This window comes from Dipodomys merriami, unplaced genomic scaffold (genome assembly GCF_024711535.1).
Source record: "Dipodomys merriami isolate MVZ:Mamm:240054 unplaced genomic scaffold, mDipMer1.0.p SCAF_35, whole genome shotgun sequence".
Lineage (NCBI taxonomy): Eukaryota > Metazoa > Chordata > Mammalia > Rodentia > Heteromyidae > Dipodomys > Dipodomys merriami.
Window position 1 is genome coordinate 6,751,660 of NW_027205048.1, and position 14,698 is coordinate 6,766,357.

Consider the following 14,698-nt stretch of genomic DNA (forward strand, 5'->3'; position numbering starts at 1 on the left):
TCGAAGTCTCCCTGCAGGTAGGGAAGAACCTTACTTTCTGACAATTCAGGCGCTGGGCATCTGGGGTGTACTGATTCCCCTCGGATGCTCCTTCAGAAGAGAGGCCACTGACTTCCTGGATAACCTGGAGAAAGAGAGGGAGAGAGCGGTCATCAGCAGGCCCCCCTGAGGCCAGAGGAGAGTGGGCGGAAGAAAGGAAAAGATGCACTGCTTCCAAGGAACACGTGATCACGGGGCACACCTCCCCGGCAGGCTGCCACGGAGAGGACTTGAGGCTCAGGCACTTCCTCATGTATGTTCTGTGCATGGGCAGTGAGGCCTTTGCAACCAAGTTCATAGATGGCCAGAGCCATCGGTCCTCAGTTCCAAGAGCTCCCTTCTGACCACACTTCCAGCACTGGTGCTGTTCTGTGGAAGATCTGCATTTGTTGATATGCCCCTGGCTTGGAGGTAGGGGATAGGGCTGTGGGCTTGCTATGGAGTCTCCACGATGCTTGGAAACAGGCCTGCACATTGCCTTGAGGACTGGTCTCCCACCATCCAATCCGCCTTCCTCTGGGAAGGAGTCTTTTACTGGCACCCAAGGCCTAAGCTGGGATCATAGAGGTTAGAGGCAGCTCTGACCTCACTGAGCAGCAATGCGCCCAGGCTCCTTCTGAGACAAGGGGCCCCTTGGGGACTCCCAGAGGGAAACAGCCCAGGGCAGACACACACACACACACACACACAGCCCTCCCAGAAGCCTTCTGGAGACACAGAAGCAGTTAAGTGTGACTTCAGAACCTCTCCCCCCCCTTTTCAGTTTCTGCCTGGAGTCATTTCTGGAAATGTCTTTAAAATCTGGATAACCAAACAAAAAGATGAACTATGAGAAAGAAGAAAAATGGCAGTTCACATTTCTTCGACTGACCTTGGTCCATGAAGAATATGTGAAATAATGTCACAAGAAGAGGGCAGGTGCAGGCCATCAGACTAGCTGTGCGAGCCTGGGCCAAGGCCTCAGTTGCCGTGAGTGTAAGATGGGCAACACCTCCACAGGGTCAAGTACTTGGCACAGGGGCAGCTGCATCATTCCTGATATTATTGGGCTTGAATATGCAGAAATCCTGCCTGGAGCAGGCCGTACCACTTAGCCAGGAGTTGAGTTTTATGAGTGCGGGCTTTTCTGCTTTTTATTTTTCTGGAAAGTGTCCTGCCATAGATTCCCAATCTATCCTCAGCATCTTCTACCTACTGTCTTGCATTGGTCGTGCTGTGGGCCTGGTGTGTGATGAACTGGCAGACAGATGCCAAGCTAAGGCTGACAGCTTGGCAGATTGCAGAGATCCTTAGGAAGGCTGAGCCACACGGCAGGAGTGGGCATCCAAATCCACGACTGAATCCATCTGACCAGGAAGGAAAAAAGGTGTCTTCCTTGCAGGCTAGAACACAGTGGCTGTGGCTTCTGAAAGCATTCTTGTCTTTGAAGCTACTATCAGGGGCGACGGGGCCAGGGGTCTGGAGGAAAGGGTGTGAGAGTCTGGGAATGAATGACCTCTGGGTCAAGAAAGGTAAGCGAGCAGGCAGAGGGACAATGCTGGAAATCAGGAGCAGGAGCAGTGTGCATTCAGTGTGTGCACGAATAAGAACACACACATACCATGTATGGATGCGTATCTATGCATGCATGTGTGAGTGTGGACATGGACCAACTGTGCAAATATGTATGTTCATGTATGTGTGTATTGTCCAATAGGAATGTGTATTTGTGTGTGCACAGTGGGTGAAAATGGAAAGGACTGGCGGAAGCCAAAGGGGGGACCTGGGCAAGGGACAAGCTAAACACCACTAGCTCCTAGTCAGCTCTGGAGCCTCCGACCAGCCCCTCACATTCTTTGGGCCTAGATGATCTCATCTGTGCTGGCCGAATTTCATGTACTCAGCCCTTACCTAACAATGCTGGACTGAGTGAGCACTGAGTAGCCATTAAGTAACCCACGGAAGAAAATTCAGCAAAAAAATGGTGAAGTCAAGATTTGAAGCCAGAGCTTTTGCTCCCAAATGCAAAGCTTCATCTTTCAGAGCTAACAATCTATCAAGAATGCGTCCAACCACAGACCTGCCTGTGCAGTGGTCTCTCATGTTCCATATCACAGTCTAACCACTTGAAAACTTGCAGTAAGGGTCAAGGGAGCTATCAGATCCTCCTTCATTTCGTCAGGATTCTCCAGACAGCTGGTGGTTTCTCAAAAGTATTTAGTGGCTTCACAAAAACAGCTCACCTGCTCCAGATCTTGGGGTACTCGGCCCTGGGGGTGGCCCATGCCACAGGCAGGTACTTTTTCCAGTGATTCTTTAATAAGGAGACGCAGGGCCATTTAGGCCAGGCTTGCCACAATGGCTATGTTTAGCTGAGCTGGTGGAGTGGGGGTGGATACAATGCTGGAAACACGTCAATGTGGTTGCAATGGTGAAGTGAGTAGCAGGACAGAGCGAGAGGGTGGTTCTGGCTCATGCTGATCTCACCGGGGTCACTGCTGGGGTTTGAGACCCCTCCAGAAATTAGTACCAAAGCTCCACTTTGGTACTAATTTTATGTCTTCTGGAATCATTGAGTTCATGTTTAACATGGGGTAAGTAAGCTCCTCCCTAAGGCTTCGTCATCATCACACACACGGCACAGCTGCCCAGGTGATAGCACAGAGAATCCTAGGTCTGGAATCCCGTGCTTCTGCTCTCTTGCCAAGTGGCCTTGATCAGTCACTTCCGGCCTCCAGTCGATTAATTTTGCCCAGCTACCTCTGAGTAAATCTACTCAAAGCTTGTGGTCCACAGGAAATACTTCACAGCTACAGTGACACCGACTCTTGTTTAATACGAAGCTGGTAATCACTCACCAGAACCCAAAAGACAAGTGGATTCCAACCATCCCCAAATCTCTGCCTCTGAGGATTCAGACTGGAAGGCAGCATACTAAATCCGTTTGCTTGACATGGATCACCATTACTAGGAGCACAGGAAACTCTAGACATCGAAGGACCATAGACCCTGTGCCCTTGGCCCACATCATCTGTCCTTCCAAAGAAGCTGGAATTCCAGGAGCACCTTACAGAGAGCTCTGAAGGAAGCTTCCCAGACCTCAGTGGCCTGATGCCTTCTGCCTGCCCTTACCCGGAGCCACTGCTCAGCTTGGTCCTTGCTCTGCAGGCCCAGCACGATCACATCGGCATTCATTGGCATAATCTTCAGCTTGTGCTCCTTCTTCCGCACCTGCTTCTCCTTGTGCACAACGCTGCTGCCCAGCAAGTTCACGTCCAGCTGAGGGCTATGGTCTTTGGAGGATTTATAGCACTGGAAGAGAGCAGATGGTGCTTTGCCTACTCAGATCCTGTGAGGGAGGGGAACCTCAACACTGAAATACTCCCTGAAAACCTGACTTCACTCCCAAACCATAAGTCTGGACACCTTAAAGCAAGCCTGATGCTCCACTTTAGACATCAGTAACTCCTATTGCCCCCATCAGATCAACCCTACACCTGCAAGCCTCCTTCTCCTCAGCCTCAGCCCCAAGATCCTGCTCATCCCCATGGCACTTAATGAAGCACTGTGCCATATAATGATGTTCTGGTCAATTACAGATAGTGGTTCCATCTGATTATGTCATTGTCTAATGATGTCACTGTCTTCATTTGTGTAAGTACACACTGTGATGCTCACACAAAGATGGCATCACTTAACAACACATCTCAAAATGTGCTCCATTGTCAGGGTCTTACAGCCATAGACCAAAGACCCCTGTGAACAGCACTCATTTCTCCAAGGTGAAGGAACCTTTACCATATCTCCACCTGTTTACAATTCTTTGCCTGCTTCCCCACCAAAGGATCCATCAGGCACAAAACTGTGTTTACAATCTGCCTAGTTGATGTTTATGCTAGCAAAGAAAGGAAGAGATCTTCTTCTTCCACTAGCGAAACTACATTGTCTCTCAGTTTCTTATTGAAAAAAATAGGGTCCTTATAGGATTTCTTGACTGGACATCCTGAAATACAATCTCACATGGTAGAACACATGGTGACTAGAAAAGAAAGGGGGTGTGTCATAACCCCATGGGGCTTTATATCACAGTCTAAAAGTGCAAATTTGCTTGTTTTCGAGAGTGTCGCTGTGTTGCCAGGCTGGCCTCAGATTCCTGGGCTAAGGGATCCTCCTGCCTGGCTCTCTCAAGCAGTCAGAACTGCAGGCCCAGAGCTGACCATGTCCAGCTCAAAACTGTGAATTTTAACTTAACATACCAGGAAATGGGATTGTCATCAGAACAATATATCTGGTTTCTCGAGAGGTCTTAACTTGGAATCAGCAATCCAGAGTCCCACAGCTTCTGAGAGATTCCTACAGTTTCACATTGCTTAGGCCAAAGTGGAAGCAAGAACTGGGTCTGGGGGCTGGGCTACAGGAGCCACTGGGAAGCTACATGTGAGGGAGGATTAGGGGCAGGAAAAGTGTCTTGTTCTCCAGAATTAAGGTACATGTAATGGGGTGGTGGGGATAACCACAGCCCCCTTTGAGCGCCTAATGAAAATGACTGGATCTTTTGAATCCAGAAAAGACACATCCCCTCACAGAAAAATCTGCATATAAACATTTCAAATTAGGGAAGAGGTTAAAAATCTCCTGATATCAAAAGGCTGTAACTTCTCCCACCCCATATCATATCAGGAAATGCACGTGCATGCACACACACACACACACACGTGCATGCACGCACACACACACATACACACATACACACAAACACACACACACACACACACACACACACACACACACACACACACACACACACACACACACACACACACACCTCTTCAAGGCAAGAAGACAGGCACTCACCAGGAGCCTGGTGTCCCTGATGACACAGAGCTGCTTAGCCCACTGGCCCAGCCACTTCTTGCGCCACAGGAAGGCACAGATCCGGGCATCTCGCATCAATTCGATGCTGGCCTCTGGCGAGGGCCACTGGTAGGGGGCCGACTTGCCCTTGCCACTCTCCTCTTCATCGTAGGACTCATAAGAGCTGCTCACCGCCTCTCCATCTTCTGCAAGGAAGACTACTCAGTCAGGGCCCCATTAGGCTGCGGGGGTTGGGGGGGGGGCTGTGGACAGGTGACAATGGGATGGGCAGCAGGCAGCAAGCAGGAGCCAGCCAGTGGCCCTCAGGCCACACCCCCACCTGCCCACCCCCATGCCCTTGAAAACAGCCTTCAACCCAGCATTACACTTCACTTTCCACCCCGATCCCCTTGGAGAAGCTTCTCCAATGATGGATGGTATAAGAGCACTAAGAACTTGAACTCGAAGTCTCTCCTTTTCCCTCCTCAAAGCCCAGCTTCCCAGACCCTACAGAAGCACCGGCTCTCCCACTGACTGTGCTCCTGAGAAGCCAGGTGCCCTCCACCTCTGATTCCTTAAATGAAGGATGTGAAGGATGAAGCCAGAGTGTCCTCTGAGAACCAGCCATGTGCTTTGCAAGTATCCAGGCTGCCTGGTGTGAGCCCAGGTTGGGTAGGGTGGGGGGAGCTGTGGCTCTTCAGAAAGGGCCAAGTGAACCATAGCATGCAACAGCTTTGGGAGAAGGTAACTCATCTTCTATTCTATAGAATGTTGCCCCTTAGCAAATCCACACATTTGCCTTAGACTCCTTTCAGTTCCTTTATCTCTCTCTCTGCCAAGTAACCCTGGACAGAATGAGCCCCTTCACCTGTCTCTACGTCCCTCCTCTGCTGCTGGCTATGAGCCTACCTCACATTTCCATTGTTTGAAAGAATCCCCAAACTCTCCCCAGGGCAAATGCACATATACCACCTGCCTCAGTTTCTAGTTTGTTGCCACTGCCCTGCAAGTGTTGTTCCCTTCTCCAGACTCATGTCTGCACTGCAGCCCAACAAAGCCATGCTGTCTATCTTTTCTATCTATCTATCTATCTATCTATCTATCTATCTATCTATCTATCTATCTATCTATCTATCTATCTATCTATCTATTGATCTACCTACCACATACCTATTTATCACTAATTATCCACTCATCATCCTTAAAAAGCAGAGCATAAGGAAAAAGGAGTCCCAGGATTTCAAGCCCTGGCTCGGCACAGATGCCTTGTCTGTCATGACCTTGCTGACCATAGGCCAAGCTTAAACCTCCTGATCACTGGACATTGTCTTCCATTCAGAAAAAATGGGCCCAATGACTACCTCCTGTAATTTCTGTATGACAGTCCTTGTTCTGCCCCCAAGTCAGGCTGAATGGTACCTCTCTTCTGTCCCATGATACGCTTCAGAGAGGGACAGCCTACGGAGTGTTCAAGTCTTCTCAGAAGGACCTAGAAGCTTCTCTCCTATCTGGATTTTTCATATGAACCAAAAAAAAAAAAACACCTAATTTTTAATTAGAATATAGGAAAATGGAAAGGAGCTACCACAATAGTTATTTTAATATTTCTAAAAAATAATTTTAAATATTTTTATATCAATTTTCCTTTTAGAAGCAGTGTGTTGTTCTTCTTCTTGGCTTAATTTTTTAAAGCTGCATATCCATGATTTTATACCTAGTAAACAAAAATGGAAATTTCAGTACAACTCAGCAGGGGACTCTGAACTTTCTTATTGCTGATGGCAACATGAATCCACAAAGCCTCTTAGAAAGCAATCTGGCAGTCTATTGTCTCAAGAGCCATAAAACACTCATACTCTTTGCTCCAAGAATCCCACTGTCCTAGAGTTCATCTTAAGAAACTAGATTTAAAAAAAAAAAAAGAGGAGGAGGATCTAGGGGTGTAGCTCCAAGGTAGAGTAATTGCCTAATATGTACAAGGCCCTAGGTTTACTCCCAACAGCAAAATAAATAAATAAAAGTAGTAAAGAGGAGGGAGAAATGTTCCATGCATAAATATAAGCACCCAGGAGTTAGTTACAGCAGAAGGGGACTGGAAAAGAAAATATTTTTTTCATCCATTTAGGGGAACCTAGGAAACTGTAATCAATTAAAGCCCTCCATATCAGTTGCCAACTCAGCAAACTCCCCTGGGAGTTGATGACAGGGGAAAAGGGCACAACTAGGATTATGTACTCTAATAGATCGGCATGAGAAGATATCAGAGAACTCACAGCAGCTGATATGTGAGGGAGGTAGGATGAAGGTGAATATCTTTTTGTTGTTTTAACTTGTCCTTGTTGTCAGTATGGTATACTCTGGACAAAAAGTGCAATAAGAAGAAAGAATATCATTGGGATTTTTCCTTCAAGAACAAAAATTGACAGAGGGAGGATACAGGGCTTGGTATATAGAAGTCGGGTCTGCTCCTACCTCATCCTGCATGTTTTAGCGACCATTCTGATACCATAGGCTCCCAGAAAGCTAACTTGGAAATAACATGCTGTCAATTTGTTGCTTAGAGAAAATTAGGATAAATGTATGAACAGTAGACGTGAGATCTTCTTAAGACAGGTTCCTGGCTCCCAGGAAGCATTTGGTGAGCAGGAATGAAAGGCAAGATGTTCAGATAATTTCACTGGGATGCACCCAGTGAAGGGAAGAAAGGCTCTGCATGCTCAGGGTCTTTCACCATTTTCAATGCCACAGGAAGAGTTGGTCTGTGAAAGGCAGAGTATGTCACTTCTCATACACACAGCAGATGGATGGGTGTGTATGGACATGCAGGATCCATGCAGGAGAATGGAGAGAGGATCACTCTTGGGCCATGCAGCCATCTCTGAGAGCACACAGCAGGTGAGGAATCATCACATTCTAGCTTCAAGACAAGCAGTACCCAAGGTAATCGTGGCATAAATGACTCCTTCCGGCACCTGTACCCATCTGGGGACTCCAGCAGGGAGAAATCCACCAGAATGATCTTTATGATGGTCCAAAGCACCACAGGAGGCAAGAAAAGAGAGAGAGAGAGAGAGAGAGAGAGAGAGAGAGAGAGAGAGAGAGAGAGAGAGAGAGAGAGAGAGAGAGAGAGAGAACAGAGAGAGTGAAGATAAACAGGACCATACCCAAGTATTGAGACTCAGAGGTAGCCATGAGAGGTTGGTGCTCCCCCTCCAAGACATGGGCTTGTCAAAACACAGCCAGCCCTCCTTTCTCATCCATGTGACTATCTGACACCAGTGGAATATAAACAGAGCTATGTGCGTTGCTTCTGGCTGGAGCTTTGCTTTTAAGGAGAAGACAGGAGTTCTCTGCTCTATCTTTACCGAGGATTCAGTGGCCCCAGAGGGTGGCAGAGCCAGTCATGGAAGGAACTTGGGTATCAAAACTACAAATACAAATTATAATGACATCAAATACAGTGAAAGCAGGGGTTGGAGGAGGGACATAATAATTTGTGGAGGGGAAGAGGAAAAACAAGTCATTTAAATAAGGATACAGGTGGACCCGTTGCAACAATGAGAAGTACAAGTTGTCATGTCGAAAATGAACTTTACAACTTTGGTGGGGGCGGTGGGGGGGTAGGCTGGGAAGGGATGGGAAGGGTAAACAAAGGAGGAGGCTACAATGCTTGATAAGAAATGTACTCATTATCTTGCCCATGTAATTGTAACCCCTCTGTATAGTATTTTCACAATAAAAAAATAAATAAAAATTTAAAAAAACAAACAAAAAACCAACAAATACCCACATTGAACTGCTCTGTGAGTGATTTGGGTCTTTACTGTGCCACTATAAAACGACACCGGGCTGTTGTTAGAGCAGCTGCATTGCTGCCACTCCCCACTCACATGACACATTAGGAATGAAGAGCCTGATGTCTTGGGCAAGCAAGGAGAGACCCGGATGTTTCCAGGTCATCAGGATGCTCATGAAAACTTCTCTCTCAGAGAGAGGCCCCTGACCCAGTGGGGCAGCGTGGGAATGCTGCTGACAAAGTAGGACAAGTGACCCATTGCTTGGTCTGGTGCAGGAAATCAGCAAATTCAGTGCTGGCCAACAAACTAGAACAAGGGGCTGGAGCCCAGTGTCCCTTCATCCTGTGCAACCTGTGTGTCATAGGCTCAAGCAGGTGTAGGGACAGAAGGCAGGAAGTGGAGCCAGGCTGGAAAAATCCTCCTCTGTCCTAAGTGGGCCACCTTCCCAAGCCACCTCCAGTCCTGTGGTGGCAGGAGATCTGGCAATCTCCTTCCCCTCCTCCCCCTCCCCCCCCCACCCCCACACACTGAGTGTAGGCTGTCTCCTGATGATCATCCCCCAGGTCCTGGTAGCAACGCAGAAGGATTCACAGTCAGTGGAGAGACAAACTCCAAGAGGTTGAGCTCTTTCTGACCACTTCTTGTTTGTGTGGAGACCGAGCACCCCACAAACAGGCCCCTGTGTGTCTGAGAGGCAGGCCCTGGCTGGCAGGGCCACACCCGAGGGAGAGACAGGCTCAAGGTGCATTGGAGGCACTCACTGTGGTGAGTCACTCCTCCTACTTTCAGGATGCACCAGACAGCGGCACCACGCCCTCTGCTGTGGTCTAAAATCACAGTCCAGGCTGCGACCCAGCCTCCCTGGGCTGAAGCTAAGTGTCTGCCCACAATGCCTGCTTCTGAGAACTCCTCAGTCTCAACAGGCCCTCCCCTCCCACACAGTTCCTGGGACCTGAGCAAGGGAGACAGTGTGAAGAAAGAGAAGAATCTGAGGTGGCTCCAAGTCCCAGATCCCACCTCATCATTCCTCCTCTTATTTATGGAACCATAATAACATCCATCTTCAACCATCTACATCACCACCACCAGGGAACTTTATACATTTTATGTTGGTAAACAGCTGTATGATTGAGAAGCCCTTTTGTTTACAATGGGAGAAAAGAAGATGAAGGTAAAAAGGTGCTATAGGGCAAATGTTGACTATCTTCATGGGCTCCTTTTCTGTCATTCTCCTGTTCCTACCATACTGGCCTCCTTGTGGTTCCTCAAATACTCCAATGGTTGGTTTACACACCAGGCCTTTGCATATACTGCTTCTCTGTCTACAAAGTTCTTCCTGAAGTTATCTGTCTGATCCATTTCCTACAGCATCCAGGAATCTGCACAAGATCATGCTGTCAGAGAATAACTCCTCTCCTGCTGAAATCCAGCCACTTCTGTTTTCTATCTTAACACATATCATTACCCAACACAGTCTATGTTTAATTGTTTGTCTGTCTTCTCTCCATCCAATCTGAGTGTTTCTGCCTTTGCATGTAGTAGAAGAATTTGGAGGCTGAGCTCTCACTTAGCCTGGCTTCCCATGGCCTGGTGCCTCTCAGCCAACACCTCTCCTCTACCATCTTTCTGTATTGAATGTAGTAACAGCTACGTGGGAATCTAGAACACACAGATCCAGGAAATGTGCACAGTGTGAGCCATCCCCAACCCCTTCTTACAGGGAGGCTGGTTCTCGTGGGGGGTCTTGGAGATACATCCAGATCAAAGGCTAAAATATCCTACGACCACTTCTCAGCGGCAGCCATTTTCTCTCATAATGGCAGCCCCAACTGCCTCTGCCTTCCAGCCTGGGATGAGCAGGGGGTTACCACAGCATGGACCACTGGGTTAGAGCAGTCAGACCCCTTCCAGGCCCAGCCACTGGGACATACCATTAATGGAAGTGTCATATGGCTCCGCCTCTTCGTAGTAGCCCTCTGGAGACTCAACCTTTGGGACAGCCAGCTGTTTTCGCTCTGGAATCTGTAGCATGAACAAGTCAAACAAACATCTTCAGCCATGATATGTAGGGAGCATCTGGAAATTAATCCTTTGGATAGAATAAGAAACTCTAGAGCAAAATAATGTTCCAGCTGGCTGGACTTTAAGGAAAGAAGGAGAGGAATGTGAGGTACCAGGAGTCCCAGCCTTGAGAGAAGACAGCCTCTGCGCCTGGCTTCCCTTCTCTGTACGTAAGAATCGCGCCAGGCCACGTGCTGGTGGTGCACACCTGTAATCTGAGCTACTCTGAGGACTGTGGGTCAGAGGCAGCCAGGGTAAGAAAGTCTAGAAGAGTCTTAACTTCAAGTAACCAGCAAAAAATACTGCAAGTAGAGCAGTGGCTTAAGTGGTAGAGCATTAGCCTTTAGTAAAAAAGCTAAGAGACAGTGCCCGGGCCCTGAGTTCAAGCCCTAGTACCAACACACGTACACACACACACACATGCACACACACACACACACACACACACACACACAATGTGTGTTCAGGGCTTCACGGGGGAGTTGGGGTGGAGATGGCTGTGCTGGCCAGGAGTATAAACAGTGGCCACCAAACATCTGTTTTTCCTGCAGTGACCGTAGCACCTGGCCACATAGGCAGCAAGCCTGGAAAGGCCATGGCTGCCTGAGTCACCGTCCACACCCACATGCTCACTCGACCTCTGGCTGCCCTTGCATTGCTGGATAAGCCACTCTCCAGAGAGTCCACGGAGGTAGGGATGGGGACCAAGCCACGTGTTGAGAATCATGCCTCGTGGCTGACAAGCATCCTGAACCTGGGGCACAGTGCACCATGCTGGCCAGCCAGTGATACCGTGGACCTCAGGCAGCCATCAGTGATGTGGGGCCCGGCATTCAGCTAGAGGAGCCCCAGATACCCAGATGCTCTGGGGTTGGGGAAGAAAGGAGGCCATGAGTTCACTCAGGCCCTGGGGTGGGGCTGCCAAGCTTCTTGCTTGTGAGGCTGCTGCTGTTAGACTCTGCTTTTCCTGGCTCCACTGACCCTGATCTTCTGGGGGTGTTGGCCTAAGAATGATGGCCACTTCCCTAGAGACTTGACCAAAGACTAAGCGAGCAAAGACATGCATACACGAGTTTGGGCAGAAGAGATGTCTGGGTTGATATGTCGGATTCATGTCACATGGGAACCCCTGAGGGTGACCGGGGGTGCCTGGAGTAGAACGAGGAAGGATTTAGAAAAGGGAGCTATGGACACGGTCCACACCCTGTGTCTTTTCAGCAGAGCAATGGCCACACAGGGGAGAAAACTGGCTTGCATTGTAAAGTCAGCTGGCCCTTCTGGAACTTTCCCTGGGCCTGGACTCCATCCACAGGATGATTATAAGTTTTGGAAAGGCCCCTGGAACCTTACTATTCCTGTGTGGTGACATTTTCTCTACTCCTGCACCACATTTCTCTCTGACAAGGACATGAACCTATCCAGGCCAACGAGCCCATTGTAGATGTTACTGGAAGCCTCTCTACCAGCCTACCAGCCCCCGCTGCCTGACCCCTACCCAGCTCAGAGCCCTTGGTACAGGGGACTGGCAAATAAGGAGGATCCCAGGGACAATTGTGCCCACCAGGCCCAGGCTCTGGGCCGCTTGGTCCACTGTATTTGGGAAATATAGCTTTGTAGAGACTTGGTGCATAGTGAATTCATCTCACCATGAGCAGCTGCTTTTCCACCAGGCAAAGTCCAAGTGATCAAAGCCTGGGATACATCAGAAAGCCTTTCGCCAAGAACCACCAGCAATGCGATGGGATCCTCAAAGTCAGGGCAAGAGTGGGGAGAGGCGCAGCTGGAGTGAGCACAGCCTGGATTTGCTCTGTACAGAACCTCCAGGAACTCGCGGTCCAGTCCTGCCGATGGCCTCCCAGCTGCAAGGCCAGGGCCAGGGTCTTTGCAACTCTCTGAGTTTGTTTTCTATGAAAAATGGTATCCTTGGGCTGGGAAGGTGGTTCAGTGGTACAGTGCTTGCCTTGCATGCCTGAGGCCCTGGGTTCGATTCCTCAGCACCAAAAAAAAAAAAAAAGCTGGAAGTGGCACTGTGGCTCAAGTGGTAGAGCGCTAGCCTTGAGCTGAAGAGCTGAGGGACAGCGCCCAGGCCCAGAGTTCAGGCCCCATGACTGGACCAAAAAAAAAATGGTGTCCTTTCTCTGGTAGGGGATTGTGTCTATGTGCGTGAAATGGGGTGGGAGTTTGGGACCCAGTCACTGGCATCCTCGGCATCATGGGACACCCAGGGGCTAGAGATTAGGCTGCCAATAATCACCCATTCTGAGAAGAGCCCCATCAGCTGTAACTCAGCATGAGGGACCTGGTGCAATGAACGGTTGCAGGCAGGCATGAAGTGGAGTCACATCCTAGTTTAAGGAGCCCTTGATGCCTTCAGGAAGGCTCAAAGAAGTCAGTCCAGCTATCTAGGATTGGGAGTCCCTTCAAGGTGATGTGAACCCATGGATAAGGCAATGTTCATTGGCCAGAGGTCAGTGATGGTGGAATCAGCTTGATGCTAGGATGGATCCTAGGGGTCATTCTGCCTCTGCTTTCTACATAGATCCTTCCCATCTGTGGCCCTGTTCCTACTCTAGGAATCCTCTCACCCCAAAGGGGAAAGGACGTAGGTTCAAATCCTGATGGTGCCACTCAGATGCTTTGGGCTTCCTCCCTTAAAACATAAGTACTACTACCACTTACTCACTGAGAACTAGCATAGTTCTTATAGCAGAGGCTTGGAGCCTTAACCTGGTGAACAGACAGATGCCAAGATCACTTCTACTTAAACATCAGAGGACAAAGGACTAGAGACCTTAAGTAACTTTCTCAGGGTCAAAGAGCTAGTAGATGACAGAGCTGAGATCTGAACCCAGGGCTGCATGATTCCCATCCACCGGTCTAACTATCTATCTATCTGTCTATCTATCTATCTATCTATCTATCTATCTATCATCCCTTCATTCTTCAGTCTATCCATCCATCCATCAATACGTTCACCTGCTTACCCACACACTCGTATTGAACAATTATTTGTGTGTGGCCTACTTCACAACACTAGACATGAAGTAAAAAAAAAAAAACAAAACTGAGAGGCACAGTCCCCATCTTGGGGAGTTTCTATCTGGTGAAGAACACAAATAATAAAAATGCCATGTCACAGTGTCAAGTGTCACAGAAGGGTGACTGGACTGGTGGGCTAGAACAGGGGTGGATGGCTCATGTAGCCAGGTCAAGGCAATTCCAAGAGCTTCTTCTAAGAGGTGATATCGCTGATGGGTCATGACCCAGGAAGTGAAAAATCCTGCAGCACCGCCGACCACAGCACAACCTAAGAGCAGAAGGGAAGCCAGGGAAGAGCCAATGTCAAGAAGCTGCTCCTGTATCTGGACTGGACACGCAAGTCTTGCCACCAGGTCTGGAATGAGGAAGTTTGTTTCTAACTGAATAAGAACCACTAGTGGGTTTCAGGCAGGAAGTATAGTGAGATAAGATTTACATTTGGTCATGGGGGCCTCAGCTGGTGACCAGAGCAAAACATGGCCCTTGTTGTGTGGCACTGGGGACAAAGCCTAGCATGGCCTTTGATGTACAGTGATAAAGCACTGGATAAAAATCTCCCTCGTAGTGTCAGGAGTCTCGTGGGTCTGAGCAAATGCCAATGGCCTCTGTGGGCTTTCTGTAACATCTTTTTTTGCCCCATACCTTGCACACAGAGGATACTGGGGAAACACCAGAGGATACTGGGGAAACACCAGAGGCTTGGAGGACTGGCGCCTTGGACAAGGGCCTCGGTCAGGGAAGTACGTCAGAGGCCCTGGGCCCACACTTACCATCTTGGATGGCGGGAGGTCGGGGAGGCTCTTCTGAGGGGCGGACGTGTGCAGGCTGAGCTCCCCGTTGATCAGTGGGCCCTGTTCCTCTGGCACTGTGAACAGGAAGAGGAGAAGCCATTGGTAGGGGGTGTCTGCGCATGGCAGGGTCTTATTACC

At 49.0% G+C, this 14,698-nt stretch overlaps 1 protein-coding gene across 4 annotated transcripts in view; it reads right to left on the reverse strand.

Annotated features, from left to right (window-relative positions):
• The window catches only part of Afap1l2 (actin filament associated protein 1 like 2), a 96,891-nt gene that overhangs the window by 14,055 nt on the left and 68,138 nt on the right, over positions 1-14,698 (reverse strand). For 2 of the 4 annotated variants that reach the window (XM_069988067.1, XM_069988066.1), the window contains 6 exons: positions 14,540-14,634; positions 10,601-10,691; positions 7,808-7,891; positions 4,873-5,078; positions 3,151-3,330; positions 35-124 (listed from right to left, as the gene is read on the reverse strand). In XM_069988067.1, coding sequence (XP_069844168.1) covers positions 35-124; positions 3,151-3,330; positions 4,873-5,078; positions 7,808-7,891; positions 10,601-10,691; positions 14,540-14,634 — 746 coding nt within the window. The remainder of the gene's footprint in view (positions 1-34; positions 125-3,150; positions 3,331-4,872; positions 5,079-7,807; positions 7,892-10,600; positions 10,692-14,539; positions 14,635-14,698) is intronic. The other 2 variants (XM_069988068.1, XM_069988069.1) reach the window with 1 other exon arrangement.